At 38.3% G+C, this 19,629-nt stretch overlaps 3 protein-coding genes across 4 annotated transcripts; 1 reads left to right on the top strand and 2 right to left on the bottom strand.

Annotated features, from left to right (window-relative positions):
- The first annotated feature begins 1,992 nt into the window (after nt 1-1,992).
- LOC108981341 (subtilisin-like protease SBT1.7) lies at nt 1,993-4,664 on the top strand. Its single transcript, XM_018952457.2, has one exon. The coding sequence runs from the start codon at nt 2,105-2,107 to the stop codon at nt 4,415-4,417; it is 2,313 nt and encodes a 770-aa protein (XP_018808002.2). The 5' UTR covers nt 1,993-2,104; the 3' UTR covers nt 4,418-4,664.
- A 903-nt stretch (nt 4,665-5,567) lies between these two features.
- LOC108981343 (protein arginine N-methyltransferase 2) lies at nt 5,568-8,207 on the bottom strand. The gene is made up of 3 exons (XM_018952459.2): nt 7,875-8,207; nt 6,868-7,263; nt 5,568-6,057 (listed from the first exon to the last, which is right to left on the bottom strand). Exons 1-3 carry the CDS (start codon nt 8,152-8,154, stop codon nt 5,744-5,746), a joined length of 990 nt encoding a protein of 329 aa, XP_018808004.1. The 5' UTR covers nt 8,155-8,207; the 3' UTR covers nt 5,568-5,743.
- A 6,671-nt stretch (nt 8,208-14,878) lies between these two features.
- Nucleotides 14,879-18,764, bottom strand: LOC109014919 (alcohol dehydrogenase-like 2). Of its 2 annotated transcripts, none has more exons than XM_035692933.1 (10): nt 18,482-18,764; nt 18,197-18,333; nt 18,027-18,073; nt 17,570-17,895; nt 17,064-17,146; nt 15,998-16,073; nt 15,844-15,911; nt 15,613-15,708; nt 15,304-15,465; nt 14,879-15,139 (listed from the first exon to the last, which is right to left on the bottom strand). In XM_035692933.1, the coding sequence occupies exons 1-10, from the start codon at nt 18,531-18,533 to the stop codon at nt 15,023-15,025; spliced, it is 1,164 nt and encodes a 387-aa protein (XP_035548826.1). In that variant the 5' UTR covers nt 18,534-18,764; the 3' UTR covers nt 14,879-15,022. The 2 variants fall into 2 exon arrangements, with proteins under 2 accessions (XP_035548826.1, XP_018852947.2); XM_018997402.2 differs by having other exon boundaries at nt 14,880-15,139; nt 16,031-16,073; nt 18,482-18,762.
- Between the last annotated feature and the right edge of the window lie 865 nt (nt 18,765-19,629).

The raw sequence follows: 19,629 nt of genomic DNA, 5'->3' as shown, positions 1-19,629 counted from the left end.
ATCTCATATTTATTCATTTTTTTAAAAATGACTGCATGACATTTACACACTTGCGACTACAAGTATCATTTCATTTTTTGTAAAAGAAATCTTACACTTTGGGCCTAACTCATGATGAAAAATCATCAAACATAATTAATTAATTACTTGTTACAAATATAAACATATCTCATAAAAATTAACACACAAAATTGATATTATTTCATATACTATCATTAGATTTATTTTATTATAAAAAAATTTATATAATCTAACATATCACGTCAAGTCATGTTAATATATATATTTACTACTGTGGCTAAAACATTTCTCATTATTTAACTAAAATTTGTATAGAAAATTTTAATCATCTTTACGTCGATCTCTCACATAATACAATATGTTTGTTGTTATTATTTTTATTATTATATATTTAATCCTGGATTGATTTATGGATGCGGATAAGAGGTACAATTATTTGTTTTTTTTTTTCTTTTCCCTTTTTTTTATTTATTTTTTATTTTTAAAAAAAGATGTGTTCTTAAGTGTATATTTATTGGGTACTTTACCTTACGAAGACATGACACCTCTATGATTATGGGATGCCATTAGGTACAAAGGTAATTGGTTTATGGATGGAGAAAAGAGTGTCCTAAAAAAGGACCAAAAGCCTTCTTTCCCATTATTCCTAAGATCAAATAATTAGTGGCCATCCCACTAAACCTTCATGGATAAGAGTTTTTAAGTGGTTTTTTTGTGAGTGGGTGGTTGGCGGAAAGGCATAATCGATTAACCCAAAAAGAAGACAACACTTTCCATTCATCACTGAAATTGAGTTAATTGCAACTTGTGATTCCAATTCAGCTACTTTGTGACCTTTTTCCTCCTCAAAATTCGGTTTTCACCCCTTTGTGAAACATGATGATGAGAAGAAAGATTGCCTTCAAGTTTTCACTTTGTTTTGGTGTTAATTTAGTAAAAAAATAATGATTAATTTAGTCATTTTATTCGTTAGTCTCGTTTATTTTTACAGATGAAATGAGACGAGTTAAGATTAAAGTTAAAAGTTAAATAAAATATTATTATAATATATTCTTTTAATATTATTTTTATTTTGAGATTTGAAAATGTTGAATTATTTATTTTATTTTATATATAAATTTAAAAAAATTGTAATGATTAAATGGGAGGAATTATAAAAATATAATGAATTAATCATTTTGAAAATAACATTTTATTCGTGCCTTTAATGGCATCTTCTTTCGACATGTGCAAAGGCATACATTGAGCCGAATAATGTGGTTGGCTGATATTTTCCTTTTCGTTTTCACACCGCCCTGTCGATGATATGAAGCATTTACGTATACAACAACCCCACGTGTCACGATCCAAAAGCTTAATCAATTACCATGTAATATTTAAGAAGTGATTGAAATTATAGCATTTGAATTCGAAGTAAGAAGCAACCTAATGACATTGGCTCATCCGGACGCCGACCTGTAAAGTTGAATGGCATTAGATGGCTTGTTTGGAAGACTCTAGACTCTAGTCCACTCAATCACCTCCATCCATTTCTGTAGCTGGGTGCGATTCTTCCTGGACCACTAAACAAATGCCATTTTTCTGCGCTTTGTCAAAAGTTTTTGACCTCCGAATATTAGATTCTAGATTTTTTATTTATTTTTTATTTATATCGGGAACCTCTTCAAGATAAAACCTTTAGATATATTCTAGATTTTATTTGTGTTAACAGTATCCCATTTAGATTTAAAAAATATTTTATCTCATTTTATAATTGTAATTTTTTTATATTTTTATATAAAATATAATAAATAATTCAACTTTTCAAATTTTAAAATAATAATAATATTAAAAAATAAAATTCTAATAATATTTTTTTTAACTTTTATCTTTCATCTAAAATCATCTCATCTCAACTTTTAATCCAAACCAGCCCTTAACCCAGTATTTTTCTATGGATGAGTCATGACTAGCCCATCTTTGTCTTGACCTGTAATGTTTATTTCATTTCCGTATTGCATTTCAGCAACAGAAAGAGGCAAACATCTATACTCTCTGAATAGCCTGAAAATCGACCTCACTCTCACAAAGACACTGCGAGAGGATGAAGATTATGGCTTTCAGGTTTCTACATATGGTTCTTGTGCTCGTAATCTTTGCTTGCGTATACGCCGCGGCAGAAGAGCAAAGCCGGAAAACAAAACAGACTTACATAGTTCGGATGGACAAGACCAGCATGCCAGCGAGTTTCAATGATCATTCTCAGTGGTATGCAGCATCTTTAAAATCAGTATCGGACTCGGCGGAGATGCTTTACACTTACAACAACGCAATACATGGCTTCTCCACTGGGCTAACCGTCGAGGAAGCCGAGTCACTTGAACAGCAATCGGGAATCCTCAGTGTCCAGCCTGAAGTGAGATACGAGCTGCACACAACTCGGACGCCAGAGTTCCTCGGATTAGAGAATACCGAGGCTCTCTTTCCCACGTCCAACCAGGTGAGCGACGTGATTGTTGGGGTGTTCGACACAGGTGTATGGCCTGAGCTTAAGAGCTTTGACGACACGGGGATGGGGCCTGTACCGAGTGGCTGGAAAGGTGGATGTGAGGTTGGGACCAACTTTTTGTCATCGAGCTGCAACCGCAAACTTATTGGCGCAAAGTTTTTCTCGAAAGGGTATGAACTTGCAATTGGATCAATTGACCCAAAGACGGAATCAAAATCACCTAGGGATGATGATGGCCATGGAACTCACACCTCAACCACAGCAGCTGGATCGGCCGTTGCAGGAGCTAACCTCTTTGGCTATGCTTCTGGGATAGCTCGTGGTATGGCCACACGGGCCCGAATCGCCGCATACAAGGTGTGCTGGCTTGGTGGGTGTTTCAGCTCCGACATCGTGGCAGCAATGGACAAAGCCATCGAAGACGGAGTCCATGTTATATCCATGTCTATTGGGGGAGGGGTATCCGAGTACTACAATGACATTATTGCCACTGCAGCTTTCAACGCAACAGCCCAAGGTATCATTGTATCGTGCTCGGCGGGAAATAGTGGACCTGATCCCGGAAGTCTAACCAATGTAGCGCCATGGATAACCACTGTGGGTGCCGGAACTTTGGACCGTGATTTTCCCGCAGTTGTTAACCTTGGAAACAGAAGGAGTTACACTGGTGTATCACTCTATAACGGGAAACCGTTACCTGATTCACAAGTACCACTTGTTTATGCCAGCAATGTAAGCACCGAGTCATACGGTCATCTGTGCATGAGTGACACTCTAATTCCAGAAAAAGTTGCTGGGAAAGTTGTAGTATGTGATAGAGGATCAAATCCAAGAGTGCAAAAGGGTATGGAAGTTAGAAATGCCGGTGGCGTGGGGATGATATTAGCTAACACAGATTCTTATGGGGAGGAGCTAGTTGCAGATGCGCATCTTTTGCCTACAGCAGCTGTAGGTCAGAAAGCCGGTGACGCCATAAAGAATTATATCCTCTCGAGTCATGATCCCACAGCTACAATTGGAAAAGTAGAGACAAACTTAGGAGTTCAACCATCACCGGTGGTTGCAGCATTCAGTTCTAGAGGTCCAAACCCGCTCACTCCAGGAATACTCAAGCCGGATCTTATAGCGCCAGGAGTCAATATCCTAGCTGGGTGGACGGGTAAAGCCGGACCAACAGGGCTGGAAAATGATACCAGGCATGTAAGCTTCAATATCATTTCTGGTACATCCATGTCGTGCCCGCATGTTAGCGGGTTAGCAGCCCTCCTCAAGGCTTCTCACCCTGAATGGAGCCCCGCAGCCATTAGGTCTGCCCTCATGACCACAGCTTACACTGCATACAAAAATGGGGAAACCATAATAGATGTTGCTTCTGGAATAGCCTCAACACCTTTCGACTTCGGTGCCGGACATGTGAATCCAGTTGCCGCTCTTGATCCTGGCCTAGTATACGATGCCACGGTAGATGACTACCTAAGATTTCTATGCGCCTTAAAATATAGTTCAGGTCAGATTAAGAAAGCTACAAACAGAGACTTCACCTGTGATTCGAGCAAGAACTACAGCACGGGAGATCTTAATTACCCATCTTTTGCTGTTCCACTGACGACAGCTTCAGGCAAAGGGGGTGGCCTTGGCGTGTCAAGCACAGTTAAATACACTAGGACACTGACTAATGTGGGCAAACCGGCTACATATAAGGTGGTTGTGTCACCATCAAAGGTTCCCTCTGTGAAGATTATGGTTGAGCCAGAATCAGTGGCGTTCAATGATGCCTATGAGAAGAAGAGTTACACGGTGACGTTCATTGCCACTTCAATGCCATCTGGTTCGACCAGCTTCGCTCATTTGGAATGGTCGGATGGGACACACTTTGTTCGTAGTCCGGTTGCTTTCACCTGGACATGACAGTCTCAGGATATGAAGGTGCCAACAGGGTCAAGATGCTCTCTATAAGCATAATGAATTGGTTTCTCTATTAGATGCTCTCTATCTGTATAAGGAAATCTGGGAAAAATAATTGTACAGAATACCGTGCAAGGTATTGCCCTTATGGATTTAAAATTGAACCTAGATGTCTTAATATCATCTATCATGGCTCATATAATCCAAGAAAGTAAAACAGGGATTCGCTTCACAGCTTCTATGATTTCAACTTCCCAGTGCAAAGTTATTGTTGCGAACTGCTATTATGAACGGGGGAAGCACAGGGATCATCTATTTTGCTCAAACTCATTGCCTTCTCAGAGTTTAAACAAAATCAATACAGATAACAGAATGCCATTAAAGCCTCAGTAATTATGACTGGGAATCCCAACTGATTTTTGGTCGTCATGGATTTTGTAGGATAAGTAGTACCTGTTTTCTTCATAATTGTATTGCCTAGAATTGATTGCATTTACCGACCTATTAAGGTATCATCTGCTTCGTTCCCCAAAATGAAAACCATGATGAATCCAGCAGTTTAAGGAATATTGCAGTTAGGTTGTATATGTTATGCTCGTTAAAGAGACCAAGGGAGTTATGTGAACGTTATCATCTCGTTTGATATATATATTCTTTTTTCGGGTTTGTAAAAGTGGATATATAAAATTGAAACGTCTTCTCGATAAAATTGTGATTTTTCTTTAGACTTTTCTGAAAGTTGTATTAGTTTTTCTTTTTTTATTTTCCACAGAAATTTAGGCAAATGGTTAGATGGTTTTTTAAGAGGTACAAAATTATTTTGGTGTTTAAAAATGTTGAGATTGAAATTGAAAAAAAAAAAAAACAATATAGTGTTAATAGGCATTCATTTCGGTCAATAATTTCTCACATCTTTCAGAGTAAACATCCCCAGAAAGTTGCTTGAACTGGAAAGACCTACCATAATTAAACATTCATATTCGATGTAGAGGTCGTCTCCCGATGGTGACTACGACGTACGACTGAAAGTATCAATTATGTTTCCACTACAGCTTCAGATCTCTAACATACTAGAACCCATTGTTTAAAGTTTCATTGCCAATTTTAGTATAAAAAAAAAAAAAGTTTCATTGCCAACACAGGCTCAAATCAGTGAAAATAAGAGGCAATATATAGTCCGATATGAAGAAAATTTTATCATGATTATCTGTTACGAGATCCTAACCCTACAAACTGAAAAACCACAGGATAATGCAAGCATTAAACGATAATGGCTTGCAACTTGTTATCAGCACTTCCCCAAATATCTTTAAAAAAAAAAATCAAGAATCATTCAGAATCTTGTATTGACTGGCAAACAGGAAGATAGTATGTATCAAGTTGCCAATATTTTTGTTTCACACCTTCCCAAACTTCTTCTCCTAAGCAATCTTTAACAGGCAACGGAATTAACTGCGTGGAGTAGCCCGAATTCTCCAGTTCCAAAGAAACTAAATGACAGTAGACAACATGGAAAAATGCATTACCTCCGCAAAGGCCATTGAAGAATGAGTAGATTCCCCCAGGCTTCAACAACACAGGAAGATGTTGGTGGAACTCTCTCAGGTCTTCATAATACTCTCCGTAAGTATCAAAGAAAATACCTGAAAGCCAACATATCAAAGAGCTACTATATCATATTATCAGCATGAGCTTATGCACCAGCTAAAAAAAAAACAGATTTTCAGATTGCTATTACAGATTGGAAAGTAGGTGGAATTAATCTGCTCAAATGCAAGACATGAATAACTGTATCAGTTCGTGCAAGATTTTCATGCCCTAGTTAGAATAATCTTTAGATACATTGAAGTATGCTACATAACCCCCCTCCCCCCCCCTCTCTTCCTCTCATACACTGCCCAACACTAGATCAAAAGCCTCTCTTCAATATTATGTCCTCTCACAACACCTCCACTTTAATCCCATATTCAGTATTACACACGGCACATAAACATTTATAAATTTGCTCTTCAAGAATGGATGTTAGACTGGACAATTTTTACAGAATGTAGATTTGGGCATAGATAAACGTTAATTGAAAAAATTGTTACCTGGTACAGAAAGCCAATCATAAATTGGTATAAGGAAATAGCTATAACTTAAATAATTCACTGAATTTTTGGGAACCTCTGAGCTGGTGGAGATACAAATGTATGCTGGCTATACAGTTTAATCATGGCTGTCAGGCTATAAGAAACACTACCATCCCACTTTCTCGTGTATATTTTAATTGTAGGAGTTACTAGGGAGAACATTTGAGTTAGCCGTCATATAATGGAATTACACATATGGTTCTAACATAAAATGCATAGATATACAGAAGTAGCTGTGTGTGTGTGTACATACACATGGGTGTAAAATAAAACATAAAGATGTCTAGTTTAATTTGATTACAGAAAAAAGCACAGAGTTACCATCATAAGATTCAAGTTGAGGAAGAACATCTTGCCAACGGCCAAATATTATCTTTACATTATCCTTCTCACCCCAACCAGTACGAAGCATTCGTTCATAAACTTCTGGGTGAGCCTCAATAATAGTGTGCTTGACAGGGGCATATTGCTGAATGGCAGTATCCACAAGACCCATTCCAAATCCAATGTTCAGAATGTGGCCACCTCCTGAGCAAACTGCTTTGGCATGAGCCTCCATTAAAGGTTTCTCCCAAGCCATCATGACAGCCTTACTGTCAGAGTCCATCAGCTTATCCTCACTAAAAATAACCCTATCTTCCAAGTAATCTACATCGAGATTACCATTTTTATTTTCTGTTCTTGCAATTGTTCCGAGGACCAATTCAGCCTGGATCCCTGTTCATATACAGAGTTATATGCATATCAATATACTTTTTATGAGTATATGCATATAAATACACACACCCACGAATGAAATTAGATCCTCGCACCCAGGAAATCAGGTACCCTCCATCCAATTCCTTGAGCTCATTAGCTCCATATACAGACCCAATTAAAGAGATTAAACCCATTTTTGGTTAAAACAAAGGATATCCATTGTTCAAAGAAGTAAGAATATTAGCTTCATGAGGAGTTACGGTCACCAAAATCCATTTGAAATTTTGAATATGCATACGGACCTAGTAATCAAGGGTACATACAACAAGAATGAAGAATGCACATCACGAACTGCCTTTATTTCACAGTAACGTTTTATAATCCTCGCTTGTTAGTTGTTAGTGACTAACCTATGGTATAGCTACAAGAGATTTTATTGAACCGATTCTCGACGCCTTCAGAAAACAGCAATTGGATTGGGACACCATACATCCATCTATGGCATTTAAATGTTGTCGTATCTCGACATTATCCGGACAATTAAGTAAAAAAAAGGGAGAAAGGCAGAACAGAGACGAATGAAGAGGGAGTGACATTGAAGCACGCAACAAGCAAGCAAAGAACCTTACCGGCATTGAGGAGTGTATCAAAAGCTTCCTGGTGGCCAGCTTCCATAGCAAAATCGCCAGCGGAGAGATTGGAGGGGGAGAGGGCATTCCAGGGCGCGCCGGCTTCGAGAAGGATCTTGACAACGTGGGCGTGGCCGTGCTTGGATGCATGCATGAGCGGAGTGAGGCCGTGCCCGTCGAAATAGGACACGTCCGCTCCGGACTCGATCAGACCTCTCAGTTCGTTCGGGTCGGCGCCACTCTTCGCCGCCTCGCATAGTTGCGCACCTAATTGGTCCATGTCTTGCGCGATTGAGTATTGAAACCCTTGCTCGGACCTCCAGAATCCCAGTAGTCCCAGATACAAAAAATCTAAAGGTTACGTTAATTGAACTTTCCTCCACTGAAGTTTCCTATTATTGATGTTTTCCCCTGAGGTTTCTAAAATTAGACTTTCATGCATGTATATTTGTTTCCCCTTTTCGGCCAATTTGATCAGTGTCAAATTCATTAATATTTCAATTATCAATCTTTTATCATTTTCTACGTTACAATATATAAATGATTTTTTGCAAATTTAATACTGCTGCCTCATTGGATGAACATCATCACGTATTTATTCATAATTTTATTAATCAACTTTTCAAAAATTTAAGATCTTTTTTTTTTAAAAAAAAAAAGAGGACAGGACCCCAATTTTATTGATTGTCCTCACTTGTGGCGGAGGGAAACCGTGGTTACAAGTACGACACCTGGGATTTACATAAGTGCTAAATCTAGGAAAAAAGAACCCAGGCATCAAAAACAGTATAACCATATAGAGTACACGGCCTTAAATAAGATACATAACCTACATCCGAGCAAGCCAAAGAGGGGCACCTGCAAAAAGCCAAGTACACAAGACAAAAAGAGACGCAAATAACGTGAGAGCAATTAGAGACAAATAAATAACGAAAAACAAACCTGGCACGAAACTTATGATATCCTCAGGTATGGCATACCCAGCTTGTCCATGCAGAGAAGACCCCTCACCCGACTAGGCAGCATGTGAATGTCAGCCCAATCAGAGTTCAACCCTTCCGCCCCACACTTAGCTAGAAAGTCAGCCACAGCATTACCTTCAAGAAAAATGTGATTCACTGTATACTCCAGGCTATTAAGATGATCTTGTAACTCCTCCCAGAAGTCTTCTAAATACCAAATGGGGCACTTATTCTTTACAATCCAATTAACCACCAGTTGAGAGTCAGTCTCTATTTGGACCCGGTAGAATCCAAGCGCGTGACATCTGCGAACACCTTCCAATAAGCTTCTGAGTTCAGCAAAGTTGTTGGTACCCAAACCCAAGGGAACAGAATAAGCCAAAAGTAATCTACCATCCTCATCCCGAATAACACCCCCAGCGCCAGAGGTGCCAGGGTTCCCGAAACTACTACCATCGGTATTGAGTTTTACCCAGCCTTGACGGGGCCGGTGCCATTTTACCACTCGGACCCTTTTGGGCTTAGGGAATAAAACTGGGATATCTAGTCTATTCAAAATATCCATGTCCTGGGCGGAGAGGGAACACACTTTCATGATCTGGTCCATGGTGCGCCGGAGCCAAAGTTTAATAGCGTGCCAAACCGACTCTTTTGAATGAGCTTTATCTTCATACCGAGCTTTACAGCGCCTCTCCCAAAGTTTCCAAGAAATAATAGAGGGCAGAAGGCCAAAGATGATTCTAACCTGTGAAGACTTACCCGCACGACGAAACCAAAAATTAATTTGATCCTTCCAAGTGTAGAAAGAGGCCATATGAACCCCTAGATGAGTGGCCGCTAGACGCCAAATGTATCTTGCGAAATCCCCCGTGCAGAGCACATGGTTCAAGTCCTCAATATGGCCCTTTTGACAACAATTACACTTAGAGGCCATTGAGACGCCCACCATTCTAATATTCTTGTCAACACTGAGGCAATTGTTAGTAGCCTTCCACATCATGATGGAAATCTTCTTGGGGAGATTAGTATGCCATATCCACTGAGCCCAGGGTAAAGGGGGGGCCCGAACCCTTATACAGTCCCAGGCGCTCTTAGTAGTAAACTTTCCCTCATTATCCTTCAGCCAAACAAGCACATCTTGACCCTCCTTCCGTCTAGCCAAGAAATCATACAGTTCATTGGCTTTCTGATGGCCCACTAATTTATTCAGAAGGGAAATATCCCACTCATTCTCAATGCGACACTCCTTTATCTTAATCAAATGGTGCTCAGCCACAGGAAATTGACCGTAGAGCGGACCTTCGTCGTCCCAATTGTCATACCAGAAAGAGATATTACCTTCTTTCACTATCCATTTGGAACTATTTATCACGTCTGGGATACTTCGGACAATAGATTTCCAAAAGCGGGTCCCTTTAGTAGGAGCTAGGAGGGATAAGTGATTTCCTTTAACATATTTACCTCTGAAAAAATCCGCCCAAAGAGAGTTGCCCTTTATAAGATTCCAGGCAAGTTTCATGTGTAAAGCTTTTTGAACATCCCCAAAATCCCTAATACCCAAACCACCTTCGTCCGTAGGCGTACATATATGCTTCCAGGAGATCCATTTCCTCCGACTCTTGCCTCCAGATTCACCCCAAAAGAAGGAGCTTAGAATCTTATTCAAACTACATATCACCGCTTTGGGGACATCTAAAACAGCAAGAAGGTGGGTGGCCATACTAGATAAGATGTGACGCAAAAGAATAGTTCTTCCACCAGTAGAGAGAATCTTCATCTTCCATCCTGCAATCTTCTTAGTCACTTTGCCCAGTAGATCACCAAAATCACAAGCCTTCAGCCTACCATCCACAATAGGCACCCCCAGGTACTTAAAAGGAAAAGAGCCCTCGGTAAACCCAGTATAGCGGAGAAGAGCATGTTTCCTAGAGACTGAGATTTTGCTGGAGAAGAAAATGGCACTCTTCTCTTTACTAAGCACTTGACCAGTCCACTCCTCATATTGGTTCAGAACTTTCATCAAACCTCTCATACTTCTTTTTCCACCATTTGCAAAGATAACTATATCGTCGGCATACATAAGATGAGAGATAATCGGGGTCCCTCTAGCTTGAGTAAATTGACCAATTTTTCCTTTTCCAAAGGACTTCTTAAGGAGACGAGAGAATACCTCTTGCATTATGATGAAAAGGTAAGACGATAAGGGGTCACCTTGCCGTAGACCTCGCTCACCTTTGAAAAAACCCATGGGGGTCCCATTCATCATGACAGAATACCACGGCGAGGATATACAAGAGTTAATCAGGTCACAAACATTAGGAGAGAACCCAAAACTGACCAAAACATGTAATAAGAAATTCCAATCTACTCGATCATAAGCCTTAGACATGTCAATCTTCACCAGAACATTGCCTCCAATGGACTTCCTATGAATAGAGTGGACCATTTCCTGAGTTAAACTGATATTCTCAAAAATACTACGACCGGGAATAAAAGCCCCCTGCTCCTGTGATATCATTTTAGGGAGCAAACTAGTCATACGAGCCACAATAATTTTTGAGCAAATCTTATAGGCCACGGAACAAAGGCTAATAGGCCGAAATTTGTCAAAACTAGAGGGTTTGTCCACCTTCGGGATTAAAACAATATAAGAAGCAGTGAAATTTTTTGGAAGCATATGGCTATGGAAAAAATCAACAATGGCTAAAAGGAGGTCATCTTTAACAAAGTTCCAACAAATTTTGAAGAAACCTGAGCCAAAACCATCTGGCCCTGGACTTCTATCGATGGGAATAGAGAATAGAGCATCCTTTACTTCTTCTATGGAAGGGTCTCTACCAATGGTCAAGTTATCCTCATTAGTAATAATGGGAGATATCAGGTCACTCAAATTCGGGAGAGCACGGGGACTACTTTGACCCAGAAATTCCTAGAAATGAACAACAGCGGCTTTATGAATGTCGAGAGGGGACTGTAAGACCCTACCATCAGGCATACTCATCTCTTGAACTCTTTTATGCAATTTGGCCTTTAGGTAAGCATGAAAGAATTTAGAGTTCTGGTCCCCATCTTTCAGCCAGCTTTTCTTGGCCATATGAGCAAGTCTAGTATCCTCTCTACCCATCCAAGTTACAAGTTCCAACTTGGTTGCTAAGAGGTCAACATCGTCCTCGGCATTAAAAGAAACTTGAAGACGGTTTTCCAAATTATCAATACGAGCCTCTAGACCTTTGATTATGACGTTAGTATTACCAAAGACACTTTTATTCCACTCCTTTAAAGCCATCTTAACCCTTTGTAATTTAGAGGACAGGTTGATTAATCCATGACCTAAGCCTTCACGTTTCCACACCCCCTCCACAAAACTATAGAAATCTAAGTGATCAGTCCACATATACTGAAAGCGGAAGGGACTAGGACCATACCTGAATGAATTCTCCCCCATCTGAATAGCCAAAGGGGAATGATCCGAAGTAGAGCGCGCCAAAACCTGGTAATAAGCATTAGAGAAAAGATTAAGGAAATTAGTATCAATAAAACATCTGTCTAACCTGGCCCAGCTGCGCGCTTGTCCGCCTTGTCCATTACACCAGGTCATATTCGGGCCTTTTGAGCACATCTCTATCAGACCACAGGTATGAATACACTGGTTGAACTCTTCCATGGCTACAAAAGGACGAGGACGACCACCTCTTCTTTCTGAGTCATCCTTAATGATATTAAAGTCCCCGCAGAGAACCCATGGAATATCGACAGTCCCCATATTCTCCAAATCCGCCCAAAGCTCTCTTCTTTCATTACGGTTGCACTTTGCATATATAATAGAAAGGAGAAACATATGACCATTCTCCTCTACTTTCACAGTAATAGATTGATTAGACCCTGCCACCCATTGTATCGAGACCAATGAGTTCCACATCAACCAAATTTTACCATCATGCACCTCATTTGTGACAAAATAATTGCAGCTGAATCTTCCCAAGAAGGATGGTATTATATCCTCTAACAAAAAGGGCTCAGCCAAAGCTATGATATTAGGACTAAATTGTTTAATAATCTTCCTCAACCTCCTATAAGAAGTACCTACTCCCCTAATATTCCAAAAAATAATAGGACTGATCATAATTTAAATTTGGAATGACGAATTACCACCCTGGTAGCGCCCCTTTTCTGGCCTGTTTTCCTGGGATTGTTGGAGCTCTCAGAATCTGTACAGTATTCTTACGCATATCATCCTTTATTTTGTCCCTCTCACTCTCGTGATCTGAGTGGGAAAAGAGTATCTCATCCATTCTTTCCTCTTCATCTTCAACCATAAACTTCTCATTAACACTGACTGTAAGGGACCTTGCCTTTTTCTTCTTCGATTTTTTCTTTAGGGTTATCAGAGGATTCTTCCATTCTTCACCCAAACCAATTACTCTGTTCACAACCGGATTCATGTCTTCTGTGCTAATCTCTTGTGGGTCTGGTAGGGGATAGGTAGATTTAACGATTTGTAAGCTCTCTTGCTGAAATAAAACTTTCCCTTTGTCCTCAACAACTAGCTCTTCAATAGATTGCGTGGAGGGGGCAGGAAACTTCTCTGGTTGATCATCATTCAGCTGGGTCACAATACTGGTGTTGTCCTGTTCGTTACCTGTAGCCATAGAGGACCTTATTGTTCTACTAAGCTCCTGGTTATTTACGCTGCTCGACCCTTTAGGCTCTGTGCATTCTTCTTCTTCTTCTACTTCATTCAGGTCGTGGGTGGCATGCTGCACTTCTTCTTGTTCGATTCCCTTCACCTGGAGAACTAGTTGGGCCCCTGTTTTCTTGTCTGTATTATTCTCCTTCTTCGAAAACCCTCCTGCTTCATTCTTCTCTGTCTGATTTTTCCCAACTTCTAATTCTGGCTTGGATTCTGTTGAAGACCCTTTCTTGATCCAAACTTGGTTCCCAGTCCCTTTCCTGGTATGATCTTTGCCATTACGGCATGTTTTAGAATTATGACCCTGTTGATGACAGTTGCAGCAGTAAGCAGGTAGTGTTTCATAGACCACCTCTTGTCTCCGACTGTGAGGCAGCCCTGGACATCCAAGCCAGAAGTGAGTGATTGGATCTCGGGAGGCATCGACCTCTAAACAAATCCTTGCTCCATCAATTCTAGTAGCGCATGTAGTCAGATTGTCTCTCCGAATGAACTTTCCAATCGGCGCCGTAATCATTTTCAATACCGAAGTATGGTAAAAATGAGGGGGAAGTCCAGGCAAGAAGACCCAAGCAGGCACGCAAGGTGACTCATATTCCTCTGTGTAATCTGGGGACCATGCAAATGGCCTATAGCAGACACCATTGATCTCACAAGATTCTCTGGACAGTGCTTTGTTGAAATCTTCTTCTTTCGACATCTTGATAAAAACATTTCTTGGGCTTTGCATCGCCGAGACCACAGGACAACAGGATAAACCCCATCGATTACGAATAAAAGATCTTATAGAATCAAGTGAAGGTCTTTGACGGAGAAATTTTTAAGACAATGGAAAATCGAAAAGGCCTTGCAGTAGCCTCTGTTTCCTCTGCAGAAAAAATAAAACATATTTCACCTTCTATGATTTTCGGTGGTCTGGGCATAATCTCCACTTCAGGCAGCGGTTGAGGTGCTGCGGAGACCTCAGCAAACGTGCGGCGGCCTGCCACGACTGGTTCGACGTCCGCCATGAGCCGCTCTCAGAACAGTAGCTTCAGTTCCGTCGAGGCTCGCTGGCCATCTCCCAAAGACGGAAGCTTGGGCCACTCCGAGCCGGAAGACCCTCGGCGAGGTCGCCTGGGTCCGGCGACTCGGTCTGTGCCGACGGTGAGCGGCCACTCGCCGTGGAGGATCGGCGAACGAGTTTCTCTCTTCTCAAGACTTTCTTCTTCCTCAACGGTCTATTTTAAATTCAGGGCGTTTTCTCTCTCTTTGAAAGTCAAATCTATCAATTTTATCTTATATTCAAATTACGATATGAACATCAAAATTATATGTGAAACATTATATTAAACCGAATAAAAGAAGACTATAAAAAGAAAAAAAAAACTTTCAATTACAACTTTGAAGAGTGATCTTGATTTAAATTGTGAATCATATAATGATTATCATCAACTTCTTATTTTTTCTTATTGATAAGGTATTATTAATACAAGATAGCTAGGTGGCGACATTGTCTAGCGATCCATCCATATCATGCAACGGAGGCTCTTCCCTGCTTGGAGCAATTCGAAGGCTTTGTTAATTTCTTGGAAGCTCAACTCATGTGTTATGAACTCGTCCAAACTAAGCTCCTGCAACACAAACACACACTAATTATAGTACCTCAATGATCATGCGTATTCAACATCGACACTACAACAACCTAAATGTTTTGTTTTGAACTTAAAAAAAGACCACTTTCGTCATAAAAAGTATAAAATAAGAGAGATTATAATGTCGCCTTAATAATAATCACCTTATCAAGGTATTTCCTGATTAGGAGAGGAATGTCGGATTTGGGTTTGAGACCTCCAAAGAATGAGCCGATGACACTTTTGCCTCTCAGAAGCTCGTAGGAACTGACGGTCAACGGCGAGCCATGCATCTCCACACCAATTATCACCGTCTTTCCCCAACCCTGACCTCAGAAAACCAACCACTGAATCAACAACATTCTTTAAACACTCTTTTAAGACAAAAACGACTCGAAATTGAAACGAACCAAACCATATTGCATGCATGCATAAATTAAGGCGAGGAGAGGAAGAGACAGAGATGAGAGAACCTCTCGGCTGCTTTTAAAAGCGTCTTGCATTAATGATGCCAACCCGATACACTCAAAGCAATAGTCGGCACCCCCATCAGTCATCTCCTTGATTACCTGTTCATCGGTTTCACCAGATTAACAAACTCAAAGCGAGCACAGTCCGGCAAAATAAACTTGATGGGTTTCATTATTTTTTTAATTCAAAAAATAATTATATTTTATTTAAAATAATCATTTCAATACTCTGACCTCGCTGACTGGCTTTTCTGCAGTACAGGTTGCAGGGTTGACAAAATCAGTGACTCCAAATTTCTTTCCTGCATAGTTTAATTAAAATGAGATGGCAACCCCTGTCCTTTGACACATAAAAGGAAAAAGAGATCCTCGAGTTAATAGACAGTTACTATCTCGAATTTTTCAGGATTCAAGTCCACACCTATAATCTTCGAAGCTCCACGAAGTCTTGCTCCCATCGCAACCTGGTATCAATTTGTGCTTCTATAATTCATCATCAAAATCTCCAATGATTTCTTGTGAGGTAGTAATTAGTTTTACTTCCATTACTTTGGAACCAATAAATAAGTGAATGATTTTGACTATTTGTATTATGTCATTTTGACTTCTTGAGTCTGCTTGATTTCGAGAGCATTTTGAACAATGCTACTTTTTTTTTTTTACAAACAATGCTACTTTTATCTTAGGTCATTTTGTCATTTTTAGTCAAGCGTATAAAATTTTAAAATATGTTACATCAATTTAAGACAATAAGAGTCCTTTCGGATACTCAAATATTCTCAAATATTTTTTTTTACAAATATAACTAAAAAACAAAGCATTTTCAATTTCAAAATTTTAAACTTTATCATCTAATCATTAAAACTTTTTCAAATTCTAAACACAAAAAATAATACAATTTTTTCAAATTTCAAAATAAAAATAATATTTAAATAAATTTTTTATTTTATAACATTTGTATTTAATTTTTTCTCTCACATTTAACAAAAACTAATAAAACATCTTAAATCAAACTATTTCATTACTATTTACATATATTCTAAGGAGCTTTGCTACACAACTTCCACCACACTCCACACTCTATATTTTTTTAAATTTTTTAAATTTTTTAAATTTTTAAAAACAAAATTTGAGTTTATTCTTTTTAAATTATTTCAAATTTTCTATTCATTATTCATATAATAAATATTTGATAAAAGAAAAAATAATAAAAATTAAAAATAATGTGAAGTGTAGAGTCTTAAGAGATTGTGAAGTATTTTTATTCTAAGATATTCCTTGTTTCCAAATGGGTCCTAAAATTTAAGGGGTGAAACAATGTTTTTCTTTATTACTTTGTTTGATTTTATTGGGACATTACTAAATGGACACTATAATTTAAGCCCATTAGGCCAGCAATGGACTTGAAACAAGGCCCACTCTGCCTTGCTGATCATTGTGTTTAATTTACATACCGCAAGTCCAACAGCACCGAGCCCAAAGATAGCCACTGTGGATCCTTCTTCAACAGCTGCCACTTTCCACGCTGATCCCACCCCTACACATTTCAATCTCCATTCACATTTCCATTTTCCACAACTGACCGCTTGAATTAGTGGACTTTAGCACTAAGGGAAGAGCGCATGTTCCCAAAAATATAAAAAATGATCCCAACATGAGTGGACTACATTCTATTCTACTCCATTTTTCAACTGCTTACTTTCCAATTCAATATGTATAATTGACAGAAAATCATTATTTATTTAGATTAGATTTGAATGGTGAGATGATTTTAAATATTTTGTGAATAGTAATAAAAAAATATTAATTAAATAATAATAATAAATAATAGTCAATATCTCAGTCGAAGAAGAACAGACCTAAGTTATCCCAATACTTGGGCAAAAATGATGAAAGGAAAAATGAAAGGAAGTGGGGGAAAAAAACTGGAGAATGGAGATAGAGATTTCCAGAGACTAACCGGTTGAGACGCCGCAGCTAAGCAAGCAGGCTTTATCAACAGGAATGTCGGGCGTAAGTTTCACGGCATGGGTTTCATCAACCACGGTATACTCGGAGAAGCTGGAAACCCCAACGAAATGGTGCAACACTTCTCCCTTGAGATCCTTAAATCTGCTGGTTCCGTCCCTGGGCATGTCGGGGGAGATTTTTTTCCCAAAGACCGAGCAGGCGTTGCTCTTCTCCGACATGCAATCCCTGCATTTCCTGCAGTTTGGTTGGAACACGGGCAACACTATATCCCCCTTTATCAGCTCTTCTACATGCTCTCCCACACTTTCAACGACACTATTACCCAACACAAGCATGATCAAATCAAAAGCCAAAACTAACCAGAAAAATAAACAAACCCAGAACGATGAAAGTAATTAATGAGCTGAACAGGAGAATTAAGAATATTAAGTGAAGAGTCAAATTACCCGACAGCTTCGTGCCCAAAAATTCTTGGAAAAACTCCAATGGGTGCCTAGAGGGGATAGCGCAGTTGAGTTGATTCCGTACAAAACTTTTGAAGGTTTTTACTTTGGAAGATTTAAATAGGAACCTGGATTTTTTTTTTTTTTTTCTTTTCTTTGTTTGGAGAGCTTACCTTCATTTTCCAAAATGTAAGATCACTGTGACAAAGGGATGTGCAGATAATTTTGATCCGAACCTCCCAAGCTTTTGGTGGGTCAACTTCAATTTCCTCGATCATGAGTGGCTCCCCCGGGTTTCTACAAACTGCAGCTGTTTTTGAATTACAAACAAAGAAACACGATTCTGTTAATAAGAGACCCAAACAGCCCAAAAAAAAAAAAATTTATATATATATATATAATATACAGAAAAACTGAGTAATAGATTTTAGAGGATGAGAGAGATCAAGGGAAAGAACCTTTGCATCTGATTACTTTTCCTGCCGTTTCTGGGGTGCAGTGGCTTTCCATGGCAATGATTGAATTCACCACTTCTTTTTGGGAAAGCTTATAACTTTGCCGATCTTCTTCCTGTCTTTCTTTCAACTATGCAGGTAAAAGTTTCTGATCTGTCTTCTCACAAATAAGGCCCTCCTTTAGAACTGCCCCAAATAAAAAACATAAGATCTCCATCATATTGTTTCTTACGAGTCTAGGACTTCAGCTTTTGACAAATAAATTTACTCATTTGAATTGTATTTGATACGCATTCCTAATATTTTTTCGTTTCCGCAGGCCATTTTTGACTTCGAGCGGCATTTCAATTTAGACGCCCTTCGAGATGCCCCTCGACACAGTCCGTCTGCAAGCGACAAACTCGCGTGTTTTATAAAATTAATGATTATTTTTAATAAATACTTTAGCCAATTTCATCAAAATAAATTAAGTTTTAAATTATTTTTAGTGTAAAGTAAATTTAAGATTGTTATTTATTTATAAATTTATTTTTATAAAATTTATTTAAAATTATTAGGGATGTAACTGGTATGATTTTGTACATTTTTTAGAATCGAATAATATACACCGGTTTTAAAAATTTAAGAACCGATATCGAATCGATTAACTATTAAAATCGAAACTTCTAATTTTTTTGATTTCATTCTGAACTGATCTAATTTTTTCGATTTTACAGATTCTCTATATTAGTAATAATATGATATTTACATAAATTAAACTAGCAATCTATTTATATTATAATATAAATATATTATTTTATAATAATTAACACGTTCTTATATAGTATTAAATTTAATTATAGTCTATATATTATATACTTGTATAAATATATTATATATGAATATATATGATTAAATGTGTAAAACTTTATTTACAAAAATAATATATATTATAATTTATTATGCAGAGAACTTGATATATATATATAAAATAAGTTTATATTAATAATGTTTAAAATTAAAATTTTATGTTAAATTAATTTTATATAATAAGATTAAAATTTATATATTATATCAAATATTTTATTATAAATTATAAAGCTAATTTTATGTAATATCACATGTTATATTAATTTTATATTATAAAATTAAAACAATTTATATTATATTAA

The sequence above is a fragment of the Juglans regia genome, chromosome 8 (assembly GCF_001411555.2).
Source record: "Juglans regia cultivar Chandler chromosome 8, Walnut 2.0, whole genome shotgun sequence".
Classification (NCBI taxonomy): Eukaryota; Viridiplantae; Streptophyta; class Magnoliopsida; order Fagales; family Juglandaceae; genus Juglans; species Juglans regia.
Note: the sequence above shows the minus strand (reverse complement) of the source record. Positions and strands in the feature narration are given on the sequence as shown.